General features: G+C 39.2%; 1 protein-coding gene across 1 annotated transcript in view; it reads right to left on the minus strand.

The window, feature by feature from the left end:
- LOC137295924 (phospholipid-transporting ATPase ABCA3-like) overlaps positions 1–21,308 on the minus strand; it is a 55,912-nt gene that overhangs the window by 13,898 nt on the left and 20,706 nt on the right. The window contains exons 2-7 of the mRNA XM_067827502.1: positions 20,423–20,795; positions 6,466–6,696; positions 5,871–6,127; positions 4,535–4,772; positions 3,588–3,761; positions 2,496–2,677 (exon numbers count right to left, since the gene is read on the minus strand). Of these exons, the coding sequence (XP_067683603.1) occupies positions 2,496–2,677; positions 3,588–3,761; positions 4,535–4,772; positions 5,871–6,127; positions 6,466–6,696; positions 20,423–20,732 (1,392 nt within the window). The 5' untranslated portion in view covers positions 20,733–20,795. The remainder of the gene's footprint in view (positions 1–2,495; positions 2,678–3,587; positions 3,762–4,534; positions 4,773–5,870; positions 6,128–6,465; positions 6,697–20,422; positions 20,796–21,308) is intronic.

A 21,308-nucleotide genomic window follows, 5' to 3' on the forward strand; every position in this document is an offset into this window, starting at 1 on the left:
GTTCCAGTGTCGTCATTTCGATATGAAACTGTTTACAGCAATGTAATAATATACCCATTTACGTGTAAATCAGCTGATTAGCATTAAGCAATCCTCAAAGAAAATTACTCAAAATAAGTCACTTATATCCATGCTCTTATGGGTATTCGTATATCCTTTAAAGAATAAATCAAATATTTGATGAATATATTATTTCTTCCCCTGTAAAACTAATTTTAATGGATACTGTATCTGTAACTTGATGTGTTTTGAGAACTCTGAGCCAGTAAAATCTGTTTACAATAATGTGCAATAATATTTTGAAGTGCTTTTGTTACAACCAAATGCAAGCAAACACACAAATAAGAAACCACACGTTCAAATAAAAAAATATATATATTACATCTTGTGATCGCCAAATCTAGAAAAAACATAAAAGTAAAACTACAAAATAAAACGAATCGTTCAAAATGCTCATTGCACGTACGTTGCATGACAGAGAACATTTCGTGATGGAATAAACACGTGACAAAACCAGTGATTTGACACGTGATGTACACCAGTTGCCATAAACAGCATGTCACGTGAATTGTGATACATAACGGAGTACAATCTATAGCAGGTCATACGAATATAATCTTTGAGTTGAAGGAGGTCACTGGACAAGCATTCTTTGACAGTGAGATAAATCCTGTATCATGACGGAGAGTGAGGAGTGGTCGACCTTTATCAGTGTTTCTATGTATGCCTAGGTATGTCTCGGCACAAGTGACACAGTGCGATCCGTGTTATGAAAGTCGCTAGCTACCCGTGTATGACACTGAGATAATGTATACTCTGGCACACTCTTTCATTATCACCACGTGAGATGACAGAACCATATTTTAGATGTCGTATAATCTGTCACGCGTGCAATGAAGGCTATAACATTTATTTATAACGCAAACGAAAATACGTGAAACCTGACGAATTTCCATTCCTAACGCTTATCACATTTTGCCTGTGCCCATGGAATATGTTTCGATAGATATTTATTTTGAAAAGTAGATATTATGTCAAGCTAAAAAAGAACTTTTCGAATGACATCCTTCATGCACTGTAACCTGTTGTTGAATAAAGACTTCATATTGGCCCATTTTCTGATTAATGAATGGTGGTTTTATTGGTCCTCGTATTAATCGTAATCATTTGTTTCGTAATAGCCACTCTACGAATAGAGAATACATGAAAGTCTAAATATGAAACTTTATTGCCTACAAGGGCGAACATATCGGGTGTTCGTATTTTTCATACGATTCCCTAAGGCAAGTATTACTTTTTCATGGTAACGTAACGTCATGAAAAATGCCATGACGTGACGGCTCTTCTGTGGCGTTGTGTTTTACATGCGGCAATGGCGGGTAGCCAGCCCATGTGTGAAAGTAGATTTGGGTTTGTCTTCCTCAATTTAACGACTTTGGTAATAAACAGAATATTATATTCGTGCGCATAACATGCTATGTTTACGACACTCGTGCCTAAATATCGGCATATCCCTAGCTCTCGCTCGGGAAATTTAGGCACTCGTAAACAGTATGACATGGGCACTCATGTAATGCACTCTATACATGACACAACTCGTGTGAACTGTCATTGTTTGAGAATACTGTCGTTTACGGTAGTCTGAACATCTGGCGTAATGAAAGTATACATCCATATTTGAATGTGTCATATATATGTGCACAAGAGGCAAAATAAACCAATCACAATACTGCCACTCAAAGAAGTTGAATGTGTCTTATATTAAATCTAGATATTCGCCTATATTGATAATATGATTATACGATATTAAATTTAAATGCATACATCAATGAGTACCTCACATCAGAGGGTGTGCACATGGCATCTCATAAAACTGGTGAATAGTAATTTTGACAGTACACAGTAATATGAAATATAATAACAGTGGAACATGACTTTTCAAAGTATATATACTCTTCAAAAAGTAGGGGAACTGTACTTTCAATGTACGGATGTCGAAATTGGGAGATATTTGGGATTGAATCAAAGTTGATACAATAATAATGGATGTTTTGAGAATGCATCACCACATGGATTTCATTCAAAGTTAAGCTGTCCGTTCAGTTATGCCCCGTGTTAGGTAACTGTAGTATGACATGAAAATTTCAGGTTTACAATTTTCAGTCAGTAGCGTGTGATTTGACCATGAAAGTTCAGGTTCCCCTACTTTCTTTTTTGAAGAGTATTATTTGTTTTGAAGTTTCAGCTTTACTCTTTTTGATGCACATATATCTTGATTATTGGGAAATAAATCAAACAGGTGAATTCACTGAAGTGAAATATCGAAAATGAAATATCGAATAATTCGGCTGAATAGGTGAATATCATATGTAACAAAGGTGACGACACAAACATTCGCTCATGCTATCGACCACTCGTGTATCTGTCCCAACGCTGATTTGAACATTGCATAAAACAACTTCTGTGCAATTTCTTTAATGGGATGGTTCACTTACGGTGAAGGGAAAGTACCACGGTTTGGGTACGCCAAACTCTCCTGGTCGGACATTGTCCACGTACCACGTGATGACCAGATGGATGGCCGTGTCGCCTAGCAACATAATCATTGCGTCCAGGAGGGAGTAGTTGTCGTCAACAGTTGCCGGGCTGGTGAAGTTGTTCCACTGAGCCCCCGCACCTGAAAGAAATCCGACATATGTCTGTCAGAGACGAGGTTTTTTAATACTCAGTGTCGGGTATCTGATGTCGGGTATCTGGGTAAATTTAACAGATACCGTTGAGGCAAGTTCTGGAATGTATGGAATCCTAGAAGAGGCATTGTCGCGTTGTCATGTTGTCGCTCAAAAACAAGCGAAAAGAGGCAAACTTAACCAAAGCGAGACAACGAAGACAATGAACCCTCTAGGATGCCATAGTATAGGATAATCTTGGGTCTTTGTTCAGCAGTAACGGGAACCATGATCTAATATTGAGGTTGACGTATACAGCAGTTGAGGTGACACACGTGACAGTATGGGACTATGTAATGTAGATGTACCAGACACCTTAAATCGTGGGCTTGAACACACACACGTGCACGCAGGTACACGCGCTCTCTCCTCAACCATTCCGACGTTCCTGACCCACATTGTCATATGTTTGACAAATCATTGTGAAATTGTTTAACGTATAGAATAACTCTCTCGTCATTGAGCTGGACATTGTCCAATATTATTTCTGCAATGAATTATAATTAATGCACGTATGTTCAGTAAGGATGTGTATTGTTTTCCTTCTATCCTGTATATGAACTCTGTTGTTGAAATGTCTTATATATCTACGATCTGAGTGTAAATTAAAGTTCAGTTCAAAAGCAATGATGCATCATCACTATAACAGAGGCATCGTCTTGATATTGATGCAGTGTTAAGGGCAACACTCAGCAGTGGGGAGGTGGGGCAGTCTGATGGTTAAAGCATTTCCTCGTCACCCAAAGACTCGGGTTCGATTCCCATGTCATGGATGCCACGTATGGAGTCCACCTGGAATACTGCTACTGAAGCGACATAAAACTAAACTCATTCACTCACTCATTCAAGCTTACTCACCAGTTCCTTCGTACAAGGCGATGACATTCGCCCCATAGGCCATGGCCATATTTATGAGGATGGAGACACCAAGTTTCTCGGGCCGAGACATAGTTTCGTAGCGGGATTGGAGGAAGAAGTAGGGGAAGTAGGTGAAGAAGAAGAGGATACCCGCAATAGCGGCACCCACGTTGGCTGAAATCATATTCCAGTACACGAATATTCTTAACAAAATAATGTGTGTATTTGTTCGCCGTGTATGCTCGTTGTTCAAAGTTGAATGCAGTTGCTTTCAATGTTTCATTACAAATAGGAATGATGTGATATGCCTCATGCCCCCTCCCCTCCCCTCCCCCCCCACCCCCCACAAAAAAAAAAAAGTTATACTATATAATTTATTATAAACAAATCCCAAATGGGCACATAGTTATAGAATTATATTTGTACAACTGGAATGAATCGTTTTCAACATACTATTTACTGTTGTACAAATCATGTTGATCAAATACAGTATTTATGTGAGACATGTAACAGCGAGAATTATTGAAACGACTTATATACTGAAAGAAAAAATAAATGACGGTCTCTATTCTCTGATATATAATGAAGACACTGATTGGAAGTATGCCCAGACGTTGCCAGACAGTTGTGGGGGCAGGAGGGGACTTTCTTGATAATGGCTTTCTAAATTAAAAACTGAAAGCAATGAACCCAGTCTGTTATGTTTGACGTGATTAACATCTGGAATTTTATGAGATCCCTTATTCATTTCTCTCACTAAATTTCATATTGACTCTGCAATTTACCTAAAAAAAGTATTTTCTGGACAATGATTTAATTTCAAGATAAATCTGCATATTGTGTTTCTGCTATGGTCATGTCAAGCAGTATAGATTGTTTATGTAGTATTATGTAGTGTTAAATATAAGGTGGCATTGTTTTATCTGAGAGTTATGTCCCCTTCTTACCTTTCTGCGCGAACACACTGATCATAAAACAGAATGAAACGACACACACGCCGTAGCACAGGAGGAACACGAAGAGCAGAGAGGGGTCACTTTGGGCTAAGACCGGACCGTGCACGCTGATGCTAATGCCGCATAGCAACGTGTAGACTGCCATGACCAACACGATGTAGATGAAGACAGTCAGAAACCAAGACATCCAATGTGCAGCGGCGCTCAAGCCCATCAACTTCATGGACTCCTAATGGCAACAGAAGGCATGTCTGTTTTTGAGAGTGTAAGTACTTTGTCGGTTTGTTACAAAATGTTGTATTCATCAATGTTCCTGTCGTTGATGGCGAGCTCAGACTAATCGAATCTGGACCAGATAAACCAATCGTTAAGTGTTTAGCATCGGGTTAGAAGGTCACACTGAAAAACATTTATTTCTCATGTCGCCTCCAGTGGAGTGTGCTCTTATGGTTGGAATAATCGGGAACCCGTAAAGATCCGGGTTAGAACCGATTTACAGTAACCCATGTCTGTCGTAAGAGGCGACTAACGGGATCGGGTGGCCAGTCTCGCTGACTGGGATGACACGTGTCCAAATGATGCTTATGCACTTGATTGTCTGGTTCAGACTCCATTATTTACAGACCACTGCCACATAGCTGGAGTATTGCCGATTGCGGCGTTAAACTAAAATCTCTCACTAACTCAAACACATTGTTCTCACTGCTAAGACGACTTGTTCAGAAAACGACACGCTTTAGTGCACGGGTCCTCGAAACATTAACCTTAACATAATCCCATGACTGTCGAAACACGAAGGGCGTTTTGCAGACAATTAACCTTTGGTTACGATATCACCTGATACAAGCTATCTTTAGAGGTAGACCCGTGAAGGTCCGGGTAGAACAGGCATTCAGCAACCCATGCTTGCCACGAAAGGCCACTATGCCTGTTGTAAGAGGCGACTAACGAGATCGGGTGGTCAGGCTCTCTCACTTGGTTGGCACATTTAATCGGTTCAGATCTCATGCTGTTGATCACTGAATTGTCTGGTCCAGACTCGAAAATTAACAGATCGCCGCCACATAGCTAGAATATTGTTGAGTGCGGTGTAAAACTAAACTCACTCACTCTCTCACATTTAGAGTTGAGCTTCCACGCAATGACACATTGTATGCTTTCAGCGCAGCACTCAGAATAGTCCTGCTATATTCCAGACAACAACATGAGAATTGATCTACGCAAGTGGGGTAAAGTCGCCTCTTACCCCAAGCATAGACTGCTGAAGACCAATTCTAACTAGGATCTTTACGGGTCAGTGTCACTCAAAATAATCTGAAAAACCCACCTTCAGCTTTTTCTCCTTTTCGTAGACAATGCCCTTAGTCGTTTGTATTGTACAGAGGATGAAACTAAGGAGGAGAAATATCGGGAACTGGTTCTGCAAGACTTGAATCATGGGGTCCACGATGTATGGCGGATATGGCATGCGCATTAGGCGAATGTCAAGGTCATCTAGTGTGCTGAATGCGGTAGAATTGTGCGTTTTGATGATGGCTTCATCCACGAGACGCTGCACCCACAGAAATCCGGACCCTCGATAATCTGTAAGCACATACAGGAATCTAAACCCATCACTCCATATCAAAATTCACAATTCTGTTTGCTAACAAATAAAAGCAAAGTCCTAACACGAGCCTAATACGAACACCAGTACTCCAGTTATGATAGACCAATGCCATCTTTTCGGGGTTACTGTCGGAAATTAAGTTTAAGAACGATGTCCAGAAAGGATATACTATTAGTTAAAGCGTTCACTTGTCATGCCAACGATCCGGCTACATCGATATTGACTTGGAATCACTGATTTGTCTCGAATGTTTGCAGGATGTCCAAGTACCAAACTATACTGCGGCCTAAAACAACAACACAGCACCACTAACCTGGAGTAGCGTCATTTCTGGGAGAGTTTGTCTGGAAAAACGGGAAGGTCTGTCGCGTCTGCCATCTGTCGTCCTCCGACAGTATCCGGGGTCGCACAGCGTACGTCAACTTTTGGGGTAGAGCAGTGTCGTCAATGGCAACGTTGAACTGTACTGCGCATGTGAGGTTTCGGGAGTTGAAGGAAAAATAATTCAACATGGCTTCCTCGGTTGAAAATCCCATCATTTCGACTGAGAAAAGAAAGACACCATCGTTATTAAAGGAAAAACGAAACAAACCGAAAAAAATGTAGTTGTAGTATTCTGAACTAATCTTATCTATTGTCTATTTGCAGTGAATTTAACTTTAAAATAAGTATATCACATAAAGTGAAATTAAAAGTGCAAATCCTCATAATTTCGCCCAGCCAGCTGAGCATTAAAATGTCAGAATTTTAGTCAACTAACGATCATAATTTCAAATCGCTGGTATTGGTTAGGATTACGGGGGGTAAGCACAGTTGCTGGAATAGTGAAACAAATACACGTGCGGTCTGTGATGATTGCACGTTAACTTGGACTACCGTAGAAACCAACCCTTCCTGTTTCTTCTCGGGGGTTGCATTTTACGTGCATACTCTCTTGTAATTATACAAATCAATAATAGCGATTTGTAACTATCATTGTTTGTTTAACAACTTTTATCCTAAGTTAAATAAAATTCTGAGACTTTAATGTTTATCGGCAAGTTAAAGTCATGAGAATTCTTAATTTCACTCTTCTTGATTTATGTTTCGGCATTATGTGAAATTCATCGGTACGTTTTAACTTCAGACTGGCAATACTAAAAACAAATTCAACATTTTAGTATATGCTATGCTATGAATTACACTTTGTAGAATATTACATATATCTTGTGACTTGTTCAAAGTATTACAACATATATTATTAGGTTAGCATTTATCCAAACATTTCAAACAAATCAATTTCTTTAGAAAAGACTCCAAACAATGATAATTGATCTGGCAAAAAATAGCCTTTATTGTCTTTACAGTGGAATGAATATTGATCCCTGGAGATGGAAGAATCACTACAGTCAAACAGGACATGTTTGAACACGACAATGCCATCACGGGGGATGCCGACTGAAGGAACCTCACCTCTCGTCAGATATTCAGGAGTATATTTAGAATGACCATTACGACATCGCCGTTTAATAACTTCAAATCTGGACATCCCATGTAGGTGTAACCAGTAGTAAGCCAGTAGCAAGAACGATATTTTATACCCACTTGTGTGTCCTACATTTTTCTCATTACGTAGCGGTTATAAGTCGTAATAATCGGTTTGACATCGCACAATGAGAGACCGTATGTATCATATCCAGCATTATTAAGTAGAACTGGTGTTCCATATTTGTTGAGTGGTTTAGCTGCGGCCTCAACCATAAGCTGAGAAATTCCAACATGGCTGGGTGATCAACAAAATTAAGAAATGCTTGCCAGTAGCAAGAACGTTACATTTTATAATAATTTCAGCAGAAGGTGGCTGTTCAGAAGACATGTCTTACTAGCATGAAGACAGATGAGAAAATCTGAAAACATCACGAACTGTGTTTATTTATCCGATGGTTATTTTTATAGTTAGGAGACCTTAGTATGTCGACGTCATTATCCTCTGCTGTAAAACTGAAGCTATCATCCGATAATTCTTGTACATATTACTCTAGAGTCAATGAAAGTGACAGCAACGTTTGTCACCATCCTTGGATCCATCCGAAAGAGAGAGATACAGGTATCATGTTTCCCAATTCATAATACTGATATTGGTAAATAACTTGGTTTGTTTCTGATTTCCGTTTATCTAATGTCAGTTCCACTTTTGGCCGTACTAACTGCCATAGCGGAGTAGAGTTAGGGTTTATTTTCAAGATCGGTTTTAGCTGCAGAAACAGCAGATTATATTCATATTCCAGGTGGCGGAATGGGTGATGAGATCTAAGGACCCTGTCTAACACATCTATTTGAGAACTGGTTTCCTTGGAACCACGCGCCTCTCTGGCCATTCTGCTGAAGCAGAGATAGATTCTTGCATTATGCTTTGCATAATAACTTGCCTTGCTATTCATCAGTATAAGCAAAAGAACATTTATCGTGTTTTAACGGTCATATTCTTGTTAAAGGCGATGCTTTTGCTTCTTGGATTTGAAGCCGTGTTTCAGTCGTGCCATTGCTACCACTGTTTACAAACAACGCTACCGGAACAGAAACATTTGCTTTGCGGCAGTCGTAAAATAAGCGTTAGATAAGTGATTATTATATTTCGAGGGGTATTAAGCGTCCATAATTACATAGAAATACTCAGTCGGGATAACATTTTAGTGAAAATTATTTATTATAGTTGTCGTTAATATGACCCGAATATCACAGTTTGAGCTGCGCAGAAGTTCAAAACGTGACCTCCCCACACCGACTCTACACACACACACGCACACACCAAAATTGAATAATTCAATTAAAAATTGAATGTAAATAGGTTAGGTTAGGTAGTGGAGCATGCCTCTGGCGTCGTGGCCCTTGCATGTACCCTCTCGTTTCTCCTCTTGATTATATTGATGAATTGAGCCCATTCATTATTTCTGTTTTCAAGGGTTTTTGTTAGTCGTTTACAGCCATATTCCAGCTACATGGCGGGATGTCTAATTAGACGTGATGAAGGATCGAAACCATCTTTATTGGAATAGCTGGGTGGGTGGTTAAATGAACCCTACTCACCCTAATAAAAGCATACCACGTTTCAGCCTCATAAGAATCTGATGATTATGTGTTAATTGCCTTATTTAATGAGTGAGAGAGTTTAGTCTTACGCCACACTCAGCAATATTCCAGCTATGTGGCGGCGGTCTTTAAATATTCGGATCGGCACCAGACATTCCAGTGATCAAAAGCATCAGTCTAGACCATTGGGACACGATGACATGTGTCATCGCAGTCAGCGAGCGTGACTACGCGATCCCGTCAGTCGCCTTTTACGACAAGGATGGGTTGCTAAAGATCGATTCTAACCAGCATATTCCGATAGTAATGACGACATATACATATATGGGCAGTGTAATAAAGACATTTTCCATCTTCACGGGAGATTACCGAAAGAATGATTTACAGTTACATTACAAATGTGATTTACTAAAGCTACCTCGTGTTCGCTGGATTGCGACGCTGAAGAAGAATGGCCGATGTGCAAGTCTTGGGTTTGGGGTTTAATCTTATCAATCTGCTTTCATTGCAGTCACTTCTGTTGTCATGCGTTTAAACAGCCAGTCGCCTTCCGGTGGTATTTTATCGTTTTTCGTGGGGGTGGGGTGGTGGTGGTGGGTCCTCAACAAGCGAGTTTTGTCCTCAACTGGTCCTCAACAACCCATGTTGTCGTAAGAGGCGACTAAAGGGATTAGGTGGTCAGCCTCGCTGACTTGTTTGACACAGGGCATCCTACGTCAGATACGTAGTTACGTAGATCGATGTTCATGCTGTTGATCACAGGATTGTTTGGCACAGAATCGTTTATTTATTTACCGCTGTGTATATCTGAAATATTGCTCAGTGCCATGTTAAACAACATTCAAGCCAAACTTTACACTTTTCGTGTGTCCGTTTTCACTATTTGTGGGGCCATTTTGAATAAGGTTCGCCGGAATTTTAATGATGGTTTGTTTGTGGCCCTCCAGACCTGAGGTCGTATAACAAAAACCCGTAAACAAGCAAAATGTAACCCGGAAGCTCCATTACAAAATATTAAGCTCTGTTCCCGTATCACGCCCATGTATGAAAACAGCTATCAGTGGTGCAGGTAGGTTATCAACATAACAGCACGGTTATATGGTTGCCTCGAGCCTACGACGTGGTGACCTAAATACTAAATTTGACCATAAACCTCATACATCGCCTTGACCAGTCCTTGGACACTTATCTAAACGTCCTCAGAGCCATCCACCCGTGTCAATCTTATAAGTTATTGAAGTACATGTGGTATATTAATCACGACACGGAATAATAGGAAATGACCCGAGACAATGGGGTCATTAAATGGGACAGAAATGAGTCACTTTCGACACCAAGCACTCATGCACTAGGTTATTTAATTGTATCCTATGATCATGCATTCAGCTACATGCGACGTTTGTGGCAACGTTTAATGTAGGAATCTTACTGCTGATACACATGTAGGAGGAGGGTCCTTGTGACATTTGGAAAATGTTGAGCTGTTGATCTGTCCCTTGAGGCGGCATCCTGAAACCGTATTATTTGTTGGTTTGTTGTTTAAAGTAATGGCATGCCTTATTAGATATGATAGACCCGTGAAGGTCTACCCGGGGTAGAATAGGCCTTCAGCACCCCATGCTTGCCATAAAAGGCGACTATGATTGTCTTAAGAGGCGACTAACGGGATCGGGTGGTCAGGCTCGCTGACTTGGTTGTCCCAGTTGTGCAGATCGATGTTCATGTTGTTGATCACTGGATTGTCAACTCACTCACTATTAGACATCATTGTGGAGACGGCTTGGGTGGGTGTTTAAATGGACATCTGAATCTACAAAACTAAGCACATTTAATTACAACAGCAGTGAGACTTAAAATGTATTAAAACAAGCCAAGAGCTCCTGTCTTCCATAAAAGGAAAAAAATCCCGTCCTCCCAAAGTAGAAAACATTCTATACCTTCTATTTGTTGAAATAATGTTACGTACTGGCTGAAAATTTCTCTATATTTGTTCTCGAATGACTGTATTTGTTATTTCCCCGCAGGTGTGCCGCATTTTTTTCGCCGCATGTTACATACTGTTTGCCTGAAGATTGAATTTACGAACAGATATCGAATGTCGCAATACAATATTTATGTCGCAATACAATATAGCGAAAATAACGTCACTAGTTATACTTGAGTGAGTGAGTGAGTTCAGCAATATTCCAGCTATATGACGGCGGTCTGTAAATAATCGAGTCTGGGCCAGACGATCCAGTGATCAACAGCATCGACATCTGCGCAATTGGGAACCGATTACATGTGTCAGCCAAGTCAGCGAGCCTGACCACCCGATCCCGTTAGTCTCCTCTTACAACAAGCACAGTCGCCTTTTTTGGCAAGCATGGGTTGGTGAAGCTTTATTCTAAACCGGACCTTCACGGGTCTTGAGTCTACATAAAACACTGCTCCTTGCAAACACTGTGACATGTCCTCCATTCTGCCCTTTAACCCCACACAGGAAGTAGAGAGTTTACTTGTCAGCTAACTGCATTAGGGTACTAAATGTGTCCACAGGTTTATACAACACGACTGCTTTTGGAAGACATGTTACGGTTGGTCACGTCATGTGGGGAACACCAACAAATCACTTGTGACAGGTGAGTAAAGACTGTTTCTGGCAAAGGTAATAAATATGCCATGCATGCTCCATGTTATAAGGCATATGTACATATGAGACGATTTTGTAAAGATTGATCTCTTCGCTGAAACACGTATAACGCCTTTCTCAAACAGGTTAATCATATTGAATTACATTACAGGAAAATCAAATATCCCTGCTACTAAATTTAGGCGGAGGTTATGGAATTAACCAACGTACAAATAACGAAGTCTGATCAATATGCAAAGAAATCAGCTATGAGAGAGGGACCGTTGTACAAATTCAACCCTATCAACCCTTGTGAATTAAAGTGTTGACAACAGGTGTTAGCCATTCATGAGAGTATCATGTCACAAACACTTGCAAGGCAAGTCAACAAATATGGACACATTTGGGACAAAGGACGGAATAGCGACATCATACTGGCTTGAGATTCATCACATAAGGTATTGTCCTGTTACAAGTGTCTTGAAAGGTCCGTGTTAATCCCCTGGATACAAAGACACCCCACCCCCACCTCCTCCGAAAAAGAAAAAAACAACCAAACAAAAAAAAAAATAACATCCACTCAGTGACGAGTGAGTGGCTTCGGTTTACCCTCCGCGGTATTCGGTCCTGACGGAGTTGCTCACATGATCTATGACGAGGATACTCACAATATCGACCACTGGTTCCAAAAATTTCGATCGTCACTGGGTGACATGGTTCATTAATGACAGGGTGCGGCTTCTATAGTGTTTGGTACGTTGATAAACAACATGCAAATATACTAAACGTTGACCTAGCCCCATTTTAACAGATTTAATTGACAAGTGCATTACGACGGGACGCGGTGGTGTTCGAGGAAAACTCAAGAGTAATATAAATGCTATAGACGTAAGCTGAATCCCTCGACCACAGGAATGATGCTACCTAGGTATTATACAGTGGAATCTGTCTTATCAATTCAATTCAATTCAATTCTGTTTATTCAGTATTTAGGGCCATGAGGCCTACAGTACAGATACAGGTACATTTTATGCAGGTCACGTGTTGTGATTTACAGTTCTTGCTTTGAATACATGTTTTAAGTACAATGCGGTTGCTTTAATAACATCAATATTTCTATTATTGATAAGATTGGACAGTGTGTGCTTATCTGTAACAGGCAATGAAATAAATGGCAGATATTTGGCTCTTAAGTCGGAGTACATTGTGCACACAAACAATATATGAAATTCATTTTCAATATACCCTCGATTACAGTGTCTACAAATGGATACACTTAGATCTGGCAAGTCTCTTTTGGATTTACGTACATGATTAACTCTCAGATCATGGAAACCTATTCGTAATTTACAAAACGCCCTCATCAGACCTTTATCTTGCAAGTGTGTGATATAAAATTCAGGCTCTAACAAAGTTTTATGGGAGGAATAAAATTCTAAAAAAATCGAGTCATTAAGTGATATCAACCATTCTTGTCGAAAAATATCTTCAAGACGTTGCTTAAACATACATAGAAAACTCTGTTCATTTCCAACATCCTGCGATATCCACACATAAGAGAAGCCAGTTGAAAAAAGTAATTGTCTAACCTCTGATGTCCAATTTCGCTTGCCATTATCATCCTGCATTTTTAAGAAAATATAACTTTGCCTTGGGTATCTAAATGATTCCATTCTCAATAATTTAAGCCAATATTTTATTACTCTTATTCTACTTGACACAAATATATTACAGCGCCCAGTTTCACCCAAGATAGCCTTATTAGAGGCAAAGTTTCCAAGCTTTAGGAAATGTTTAAAAAATGAAGCGTGTACCTTTTCTAAACAGTGAAAATATTTAGTTCCCCAAATTTCGGATCCATATAAAAGCATAGGTAACATTTTACAATCAAATATGGTACAGGCAATTTTAAATGAAATAAAGGGATTCTTTTTAAAAAGCTGGTAAACAGATTGTGTAGCCTTAGCTGCTTGAGTCGCCAAACTTTTACAGGCTGTTGTCCAGTTCAGTCTGGAAGAGAATATCAACCCCAAGTATTTGTAATATGAAACACATTTAAGCTTTGTATTACCATAATACCAAACTTCATCTTTCTTTAATACACCTCCATTTCTAAATACAATAATATCCGTTTTCTCAATATTAACACTTAAACCCCAGGTTATACAAAATTGATGTAACACATTGAGTTGCTGCTGTAAGCCAACTACAGTATAGGAAAACATGTTTACATCATCAGCAAATAATACCATCATAATATCATCAATGTCCTGTGTCCTGTAAACCATGTTTACAAGATTTGCAAATTTCTGAACAAAGTTCATTTATAAAGAAGATGAAGAGAATGGGGCTTAAAATACAGCCTTGGCGCACCCCAGTACTTGTAGAAAACATATTAGTTCTGTAACAATTCCAACTTTCACACAGCATTTTACAGATGAATACATACTGTGGAGAAGATTATATAATTTACCATGACAACCTGACTTAAGTAATAGATATAAAAGTTTGGTTCTGTCAACAGAGTCAAAAGCCTTTTTAAAATCAATAAACGCACAAAAGAATCGACCTTTAGACTTTGATAAATACTTAGAACATAAAGCCTGGAGGGTAAATATGTTGTCAGTAGTTGCATACCCGGGTCTGAACCCCGCTTGTGCTTCTGTAAGAATATCATTCAGTTCTATCCATGTTCGCAGGCGCTTATCTAGTATTGATGCAAATATTTTTCCTGATACATTCAAAAGAGATATACCCCTGTAGTTGTTGGGGTCGGTTGCACAGCCTGACTTAAATAGAGGTATAATTAAGGCAGAGTTCCATGATTCTGGGAATATTCCAGTGTCAAATATTGCGTTAAATAAAGGTTTCAGGAAAGCTAGTAAAGTAGACTGACCAATCTTGAAAACTTCTGTCTTATCTAGACTCTATATAGACCGGTTACCTTCGGGTAATATGCAACTCTGTGAGCGAATGAATTAAGCATTCAATCAACGACTATCGGTTGACGCGGCCAAGGGACGCAACTCTATAGCTAACTGCGGCGCCTTCGTCCACGATACATTTCTACATTAGGTGTAGTATGTTGCTACCAGATTTACAAGAGACTTGTAAGTAAGCATTGCTAACAACAAGTATTTGGGAAATGTTTTCCTACCAGGGTTGATCAAAGTAGGTCATCACCTGACAATTCTTATGTATTGATTGGTGGATATCTTAACAGCACCTATAAATTTGCGGCGGGCATTTTGCCGCGTGAATTTGTTCCTGTGTACCGTTGTAATACAAAATGTAGTACCTTGTCCAATACTCTACAAATGATCACCTAATACCTTGCAAACATTAATTTTGTTGGCTCATTAAATCTATTGATATATATATTCGTTTGTTTTGCTCGTTATTGATGATAATATACAAAAATATTGTCAGAACAATCTTGTTCACATTCAGCTTGAACTAAAATACACATGTCTCAGAGATTATTGCATGGGCACATGGGTGTAATGTTTGTAGTCGGTTTTTCATGGGTAAGAGAAAAAAAGAACATCAGTAGATCAAGAAATGACATTTTGTCTGTTATGCTACAGCAATATTCCAGTAATAAGTAGACAGTTTGCATATGATCGAGACCAGATCAGACACTCTCGTAACAATCCAGTGATTGATACTGGGAACAAGAATGCACAACGGCGATTTCCGATAAGCCAACAAGTCACCCAATCTGACTACCCGATCAATTGTGTCGACTCCAGCTAGAAGAGTAGCTCGGGGACCTACACCAACGTGGAACATACAGGGGAGCTTATCCTTTAGAAGACAAACATGTGATGGATGTATTTTCAAGGTAAAAGGCGCAGATGACTGAAAGTATACTTCGAATAAAAACTGAAGTGCCATCCAGAATATTTTACCAGTATGGGTTGTCTGATAGGAAATCTTTTAGAAAAATACAACTATCGTAATATGGTTTGTATTTTTAAAACATCACTATAACCGAAAGTCGCTTGTACTTTAAACAGGCATTTATGAGCTTTTGGAAAATTGTCATTTTGTTTCCCTGAAACAAGTTACCTTCTCTTGAAAAGTGAAAATCAGAAATAACTGTTATATGGTTACGTGATTGTAATTTATTACAAGTGAAAGGTTTATCGTGTTGTATAAGCAGGATAGCAATGGTTATTTTGATTTTAAAAGTACCATCATAACTTTAAAATGTTTCCTTTAATTGTAATCATAATGATTCTGACATTCATTAATCAGTTACAATATGAACCTTCCCTAAATATCGATTGGTCTTACCAATTATATTAGCCTAATATTCCCACAGCACCACATCGTAGTTATGACTTTGTCTTCTGGGTATGTATTGAGAGATTCAAAATGTCCCTCTCGAGAGGCTACGCCCACGACCTTCCTAGAATATGTTAAAGTAGCTGATATTCCCTCGGATACATAGCCACAAATACACCCCAATATTCAGCAAACATTGTGTCAGTGTGTATGTCATTAAAGAGCAAGCAGAAAGGTCATAAACTATTTGCCGATGGGCCATTATATCAACACGCCCTTTTACTGTATCACGTGGATTAAAGGTCATTCCATGGTCACTGCTGTGCATAAAGACTAATGTTTATTTATCGTAATGTCGACATGACTTCATCCTAACTGTTTCTTTTTCCTATTTTCATATAGAACCCGTCCATTTCCGATTTGCACACAAAACTATATATTCCGACTGAACAGATCCTATTATCTGACATAGGTCCAGGCTCTCTTCAGAGAAGAGCTCTCAGGTTTTATAGTTGTCGTACATGCATGTGTTAACAGGGCCCAAGATACCCTTGTCAAAAGACTACATCATAAAGTCTGGAGGGTAGCCAGTCATAACTGAAATGCCAGCGAACCTTATTCAACATGGTGACACCAATAGTCATAATGGACACATGAAAAGTGTAAAGTTTGGTTTAGTTGTTTAGCATCAATCTCGACAATATTCAAGCTATAGATGGCGGTCAGTAAATAATCGAGTCTGTACCAGACAATCCAGTGATCAACATCATGTGCATCGATCATGGGATACGACGACATGTGTCAACCAAATCAGCGAGGCTGATCACCCGATCCCATTAGTCGCCTCTTACGACAAACAAGGGTTGCTGCAGACGGGGTCAAACCCAGATCTTCAAGTGGAGACAAGCAAGGGTTCAACTTGATAAAGATCATTCTAACCAGGATCTTCATATGTCTATACGTGTAAAGCATAAACAGTGTTTTAATTTGTACACTTGGTATTTCAGTTCTGGAATTTTCAGTTCGTCTGACTTGCAAAACGTCACCATGACAGTTTAACTGTAATTAGAAAAACAAGACTTTGCTCCGAAGTGTAGGGCGATATATGGTGCTAATTTATGCTTAAAGGTCACATACAACTTTGCAGATTCTGAAACTTATCGGTATGCACTGACCGAAACAAATCATAAAAAGTTCCAACTCAACCTATAAAGAAACCCCTCGAAATCGGAGTTCGAACGATTCACTATTTTTGCAAAAGCGCTGGGGGCTATGCTGCGCTGCGCTCATAACGCATAGACAAAGAAGTAAATGATCTATTCGTTGAGCGCTTGAGCGCAAACTCACCGGCTCTAACTGGGTGCGGTATCGCGGCTGCTTCATTTCGAGGGAAGTAAACCCAAGTACAAAATGTTGCATTTGATTTGAATTTGATTACACGCTTATAATTTTGTTTGTTTGTTTTTTCCTTAATCAGCAATCTATTTTATATATCATGAACAAGTGACAACTGCGTTTTAATTATGTTTGATTGTTTGGTTGCAATGTGACCTTTAATGTTTAACACACGTGTAGTGCATTTAATGTGCATGTTGTGCATGAAGTGCATGTAATGCATTTAGAATAATTATACATGTGACATTTGTAATGATACAAATTTGTGTTTGTGGCTCTTAGGATTTTCAGTGTGACCCTTCTGGCTTCGATATCTGCTCTTTGGGGTGTTGCCTTTACATGGATAATATTATGTATAAGGGCCATTATCACCTTGAGTGGACATTTACCAATCTGTATGTGGCTTTTCTGGCTTGCTAATGAGAATATACGATGTTGGATACGTTTATTGTGATCAGTCCGGTAACGGTGATATACGAGTTCCTGGGTGGTAATAGAACAATAAACGTGAACATGAGACGACAAAACCAGACAGGCAGACATGGCGTGCTGCAGGTCTCCCCGTACACAATACACACAACCTGATATACACGTTTAGAGTATCTGGTTTTGTGTTTTAGCAAAACGACAGAGTATATGGATGCACTCTTGTCCCTATGTTTTGTTATATTCAGCGATCTGAAAAAGGTTTATGTTTTGAGTGAAAATGTTAACTGTCGCTTTGACAAGAAAATACAAATGGCTTTCATTCTGCTTTTCATGATCTTTCTCTGAAGACCACCAGTAGGCAGAATGGACGTGGGTTATCAATGCTATTTGGTTTTACAAAAATACAATATTTAATCACTAAGCACAAAACAAATAGGATATTCCACAAATGTAGTTCTGTAACCTTCCGCCCGACTGACAACGACATCACGCCACAACCTTGTGTTCGTGGGGAAACGGACGCTAGTTCATGACTTCACCAAAGACGAATATTACATATCCTGACCAAAATACATTTGTAGATATGTTTGCAGTAGGCAATAACTCATATTTATTCACATGTTATGAAGGAATTGCTGAAAAATATTGTAGTTATTTGCAAATTTAATAATATGATATAATTCTCATACTGATTAAAATGACACATTGTGCAGAAACTACTTTCAAATTACCAGGGTGGCACAATGAGTTTAGACAGACAGAATTTAAAAATACATTACAAACTGAGCGGACATCTTCTCTGACTTATTAATCTGTGTGGCTATCAGCATCGTAATCCGGCATATGCGCATTTTGGATTTCCATACCCATTTCAGTTAATGGTTATATGGCTATATTATAATCAAAACGACATTGTAACAAGCATTTCCTGTTTTTTTTCTGAATAGTGTTTGTTCCAGATACTCGTGATTGTTTTATTTTTTCTTATATTTTTTTCATTCGGAAACGAAAGTGTGAGATTATGTATCACTTATTCCTAACTTGGAAAGAATCACAATTCTCGCGTAAATGTGTTAGATCGTATACTTGTTATATATACCATTAAAAAAGTAGGGGATACTGGATTTACAAGATTGATGAAATGCAAATGATGAAGCCAAGGAGGAAGCAGATGATGAAGAGAAATGAAGGGAAATCGTGACAATGAATTTCACTCCATGTTTTACATTGTAAATTGCTTTTTCTCAAGTGTACTGGTATTGGCTACTGGTATGCTCGGAAAATGGAACATCCCTACTTTTTTAGTGGTATGTATTTTATAACCTGGAATCGATATATGTTTGGTGACATTACACACGAGCTACAGTCTGTAAGAAGTTTGATGATGACAGATTGTTCCAGTCTGTCGATCTACGTTGATGATATCTCTTGCATTTCATACTGAAATGCTTTTTCCGCATCTACTCTGAGAACAATACAGTCATGTCATGATACCCTGTGTGAACCAGTGTTTGTTGCATATTGATTTTGCTTCCTCGTTAAAAGGGAACTAAGTTATATGTGAAAGGAGACTATTAGTCCACACCAAATTTGTCATTGTTTCTCTGTTGACTTAAAATACACTTATGTACAAGCAAACATTATAGGTATATTTTCTTACAACTGAAGACCATTTGTCGTATCACTTTAACTTTTACGAGGGACCTAACACAACATCAATAGGCGTATCCGTTTCGATTAAAATATTTTGCACATGGCGTCGTGAGATTGTTAGCCCACATAGAAAATAAGTTCTTGTTTCTCATTAACGTCCGAGTTGACATATGTCACTGATTCTCAATTGCGCAGATCGATGCTCATGCTGTTGATCACTGGATTAATTGGTCCAGACTCGATTATTTACAAACCACCGCCAGGTAGCTGAAATATTACTGAGTGTGGCGTAAAACTAAACTCACTCATTAACGCCCGACCCTAAATATGTTTTTTAGTTTTAACACTGGTAATAATATGTTATAATAATTTATTCAAATAGCGTCTGGTATACACGTGGCTAGTTCTCAATGGACACTGTAATCAGAATCTGATTATTATTATTACCGCGGATAACCCAAGCTGCCAGATGGTTAATAGCAACATGATTTTATCCCGCCGGGTACTCATTTTCTGCTGGGTGAACAGAGACAAATTTGAACAAACTCACCTTCCTAAGGGGAAACCCCATATACCATACGTACTTCGTGTGGGGCATGACTAAGTCCTAGATTCTCCCATAAATCAAGCTGCCAAACACTGTCATTCTTGTGTGTATGTGTATGCGTGTGTGTGTGTGTGTGTGTGTGTGTGTGTGTGTGTGTGTGTGTATGTGTGTGTGTGTGTGTGTGTGTAATCTGCCTGACCTACTATTTTTTTTCTGCCTTATAGAACATAGCATGACAAACGATCACTGACAACAACACATATCAAATTCGCTTACCTGCTATAGATTGGTTCATAGTAAGTTGTACGTCATCCATTAAAGCTGTGATGATAGTAGAGTTAGGTGTATACAACACCAATCTCCCGGCGTTCTGTCCCACGAACCGAGTTCCATTGGAATCCACACTAAAATCGGAATAAACGGTTGGGGCGTCTTTCGGGTCGGTTTCAATCAGGAACCTCACAACAAGAAGCAGGATAGCAAACAACAGGGGGAGAATTATTTCAAAAACCGTCACACACACTTTCCGTTTCTGCAGCAACCAGTTTTTCCACATTAACAAGCCGAGCTGTTTGAAGAATCCCATTCCGTCCGCCTGGCTCCACCTAGATTCCAAAGTCTAGAGCAGTGTCCGCACTTAAAATAAAATCTGAAAGTATTAAAATTAACAATCAACCTGACTTATGTCATACCAGTATAACATCGGTTTGTTTCATGTACATCAAACTGCAGCATGAATACTAAGTCAGGTGTTCGGAGTTCAAAACGAAAGTGTACTTACTTGTATGTACCTGGTATTGAACAAATCGGCTTAAGTTTACTGACAGCAGTATGCCAGTGTAAGAGACTTGAGTGGAATTCCGTCTCCCTGTACCCGAGCTACAAGACTATGGTTGGTGTACGGTTGTCACATGCGCGCAGGACATACTCCTTTATCAGTCGTGACGTCATGTGTCGTGATTGCAGGTAGACTTGCTTAGTGTCTTGTCATTGGTTGTTTGATAAGCGAGAAGTAGGACCACTATTGGTTATATATAAATGCGGTATGTGTGTGTGTAAAAAAACCGCAAAGATTACTGTCATTAGCAACGCAAATCAATATCACTACTGGAGGTTGTTCAAGCGTCACCCAACAGTGCGTGTGCACTTTATAGTCGGCATG

The sequence above is a fragment of the Haliotis asinina genome, chromosome 9 (assembly GCF_037392515.1).
Source record: "Haliotis asinina isolate JCU_RB_2024 chromosome 9, JCU_Hal_asi_v2, whole genome shotgun sequence".
NCBI lineage: Eukaryota > Metazoa > Mollusca > Gastropoda > Lepetellida > Haliotidae > Haliotis > Haliotis asinina.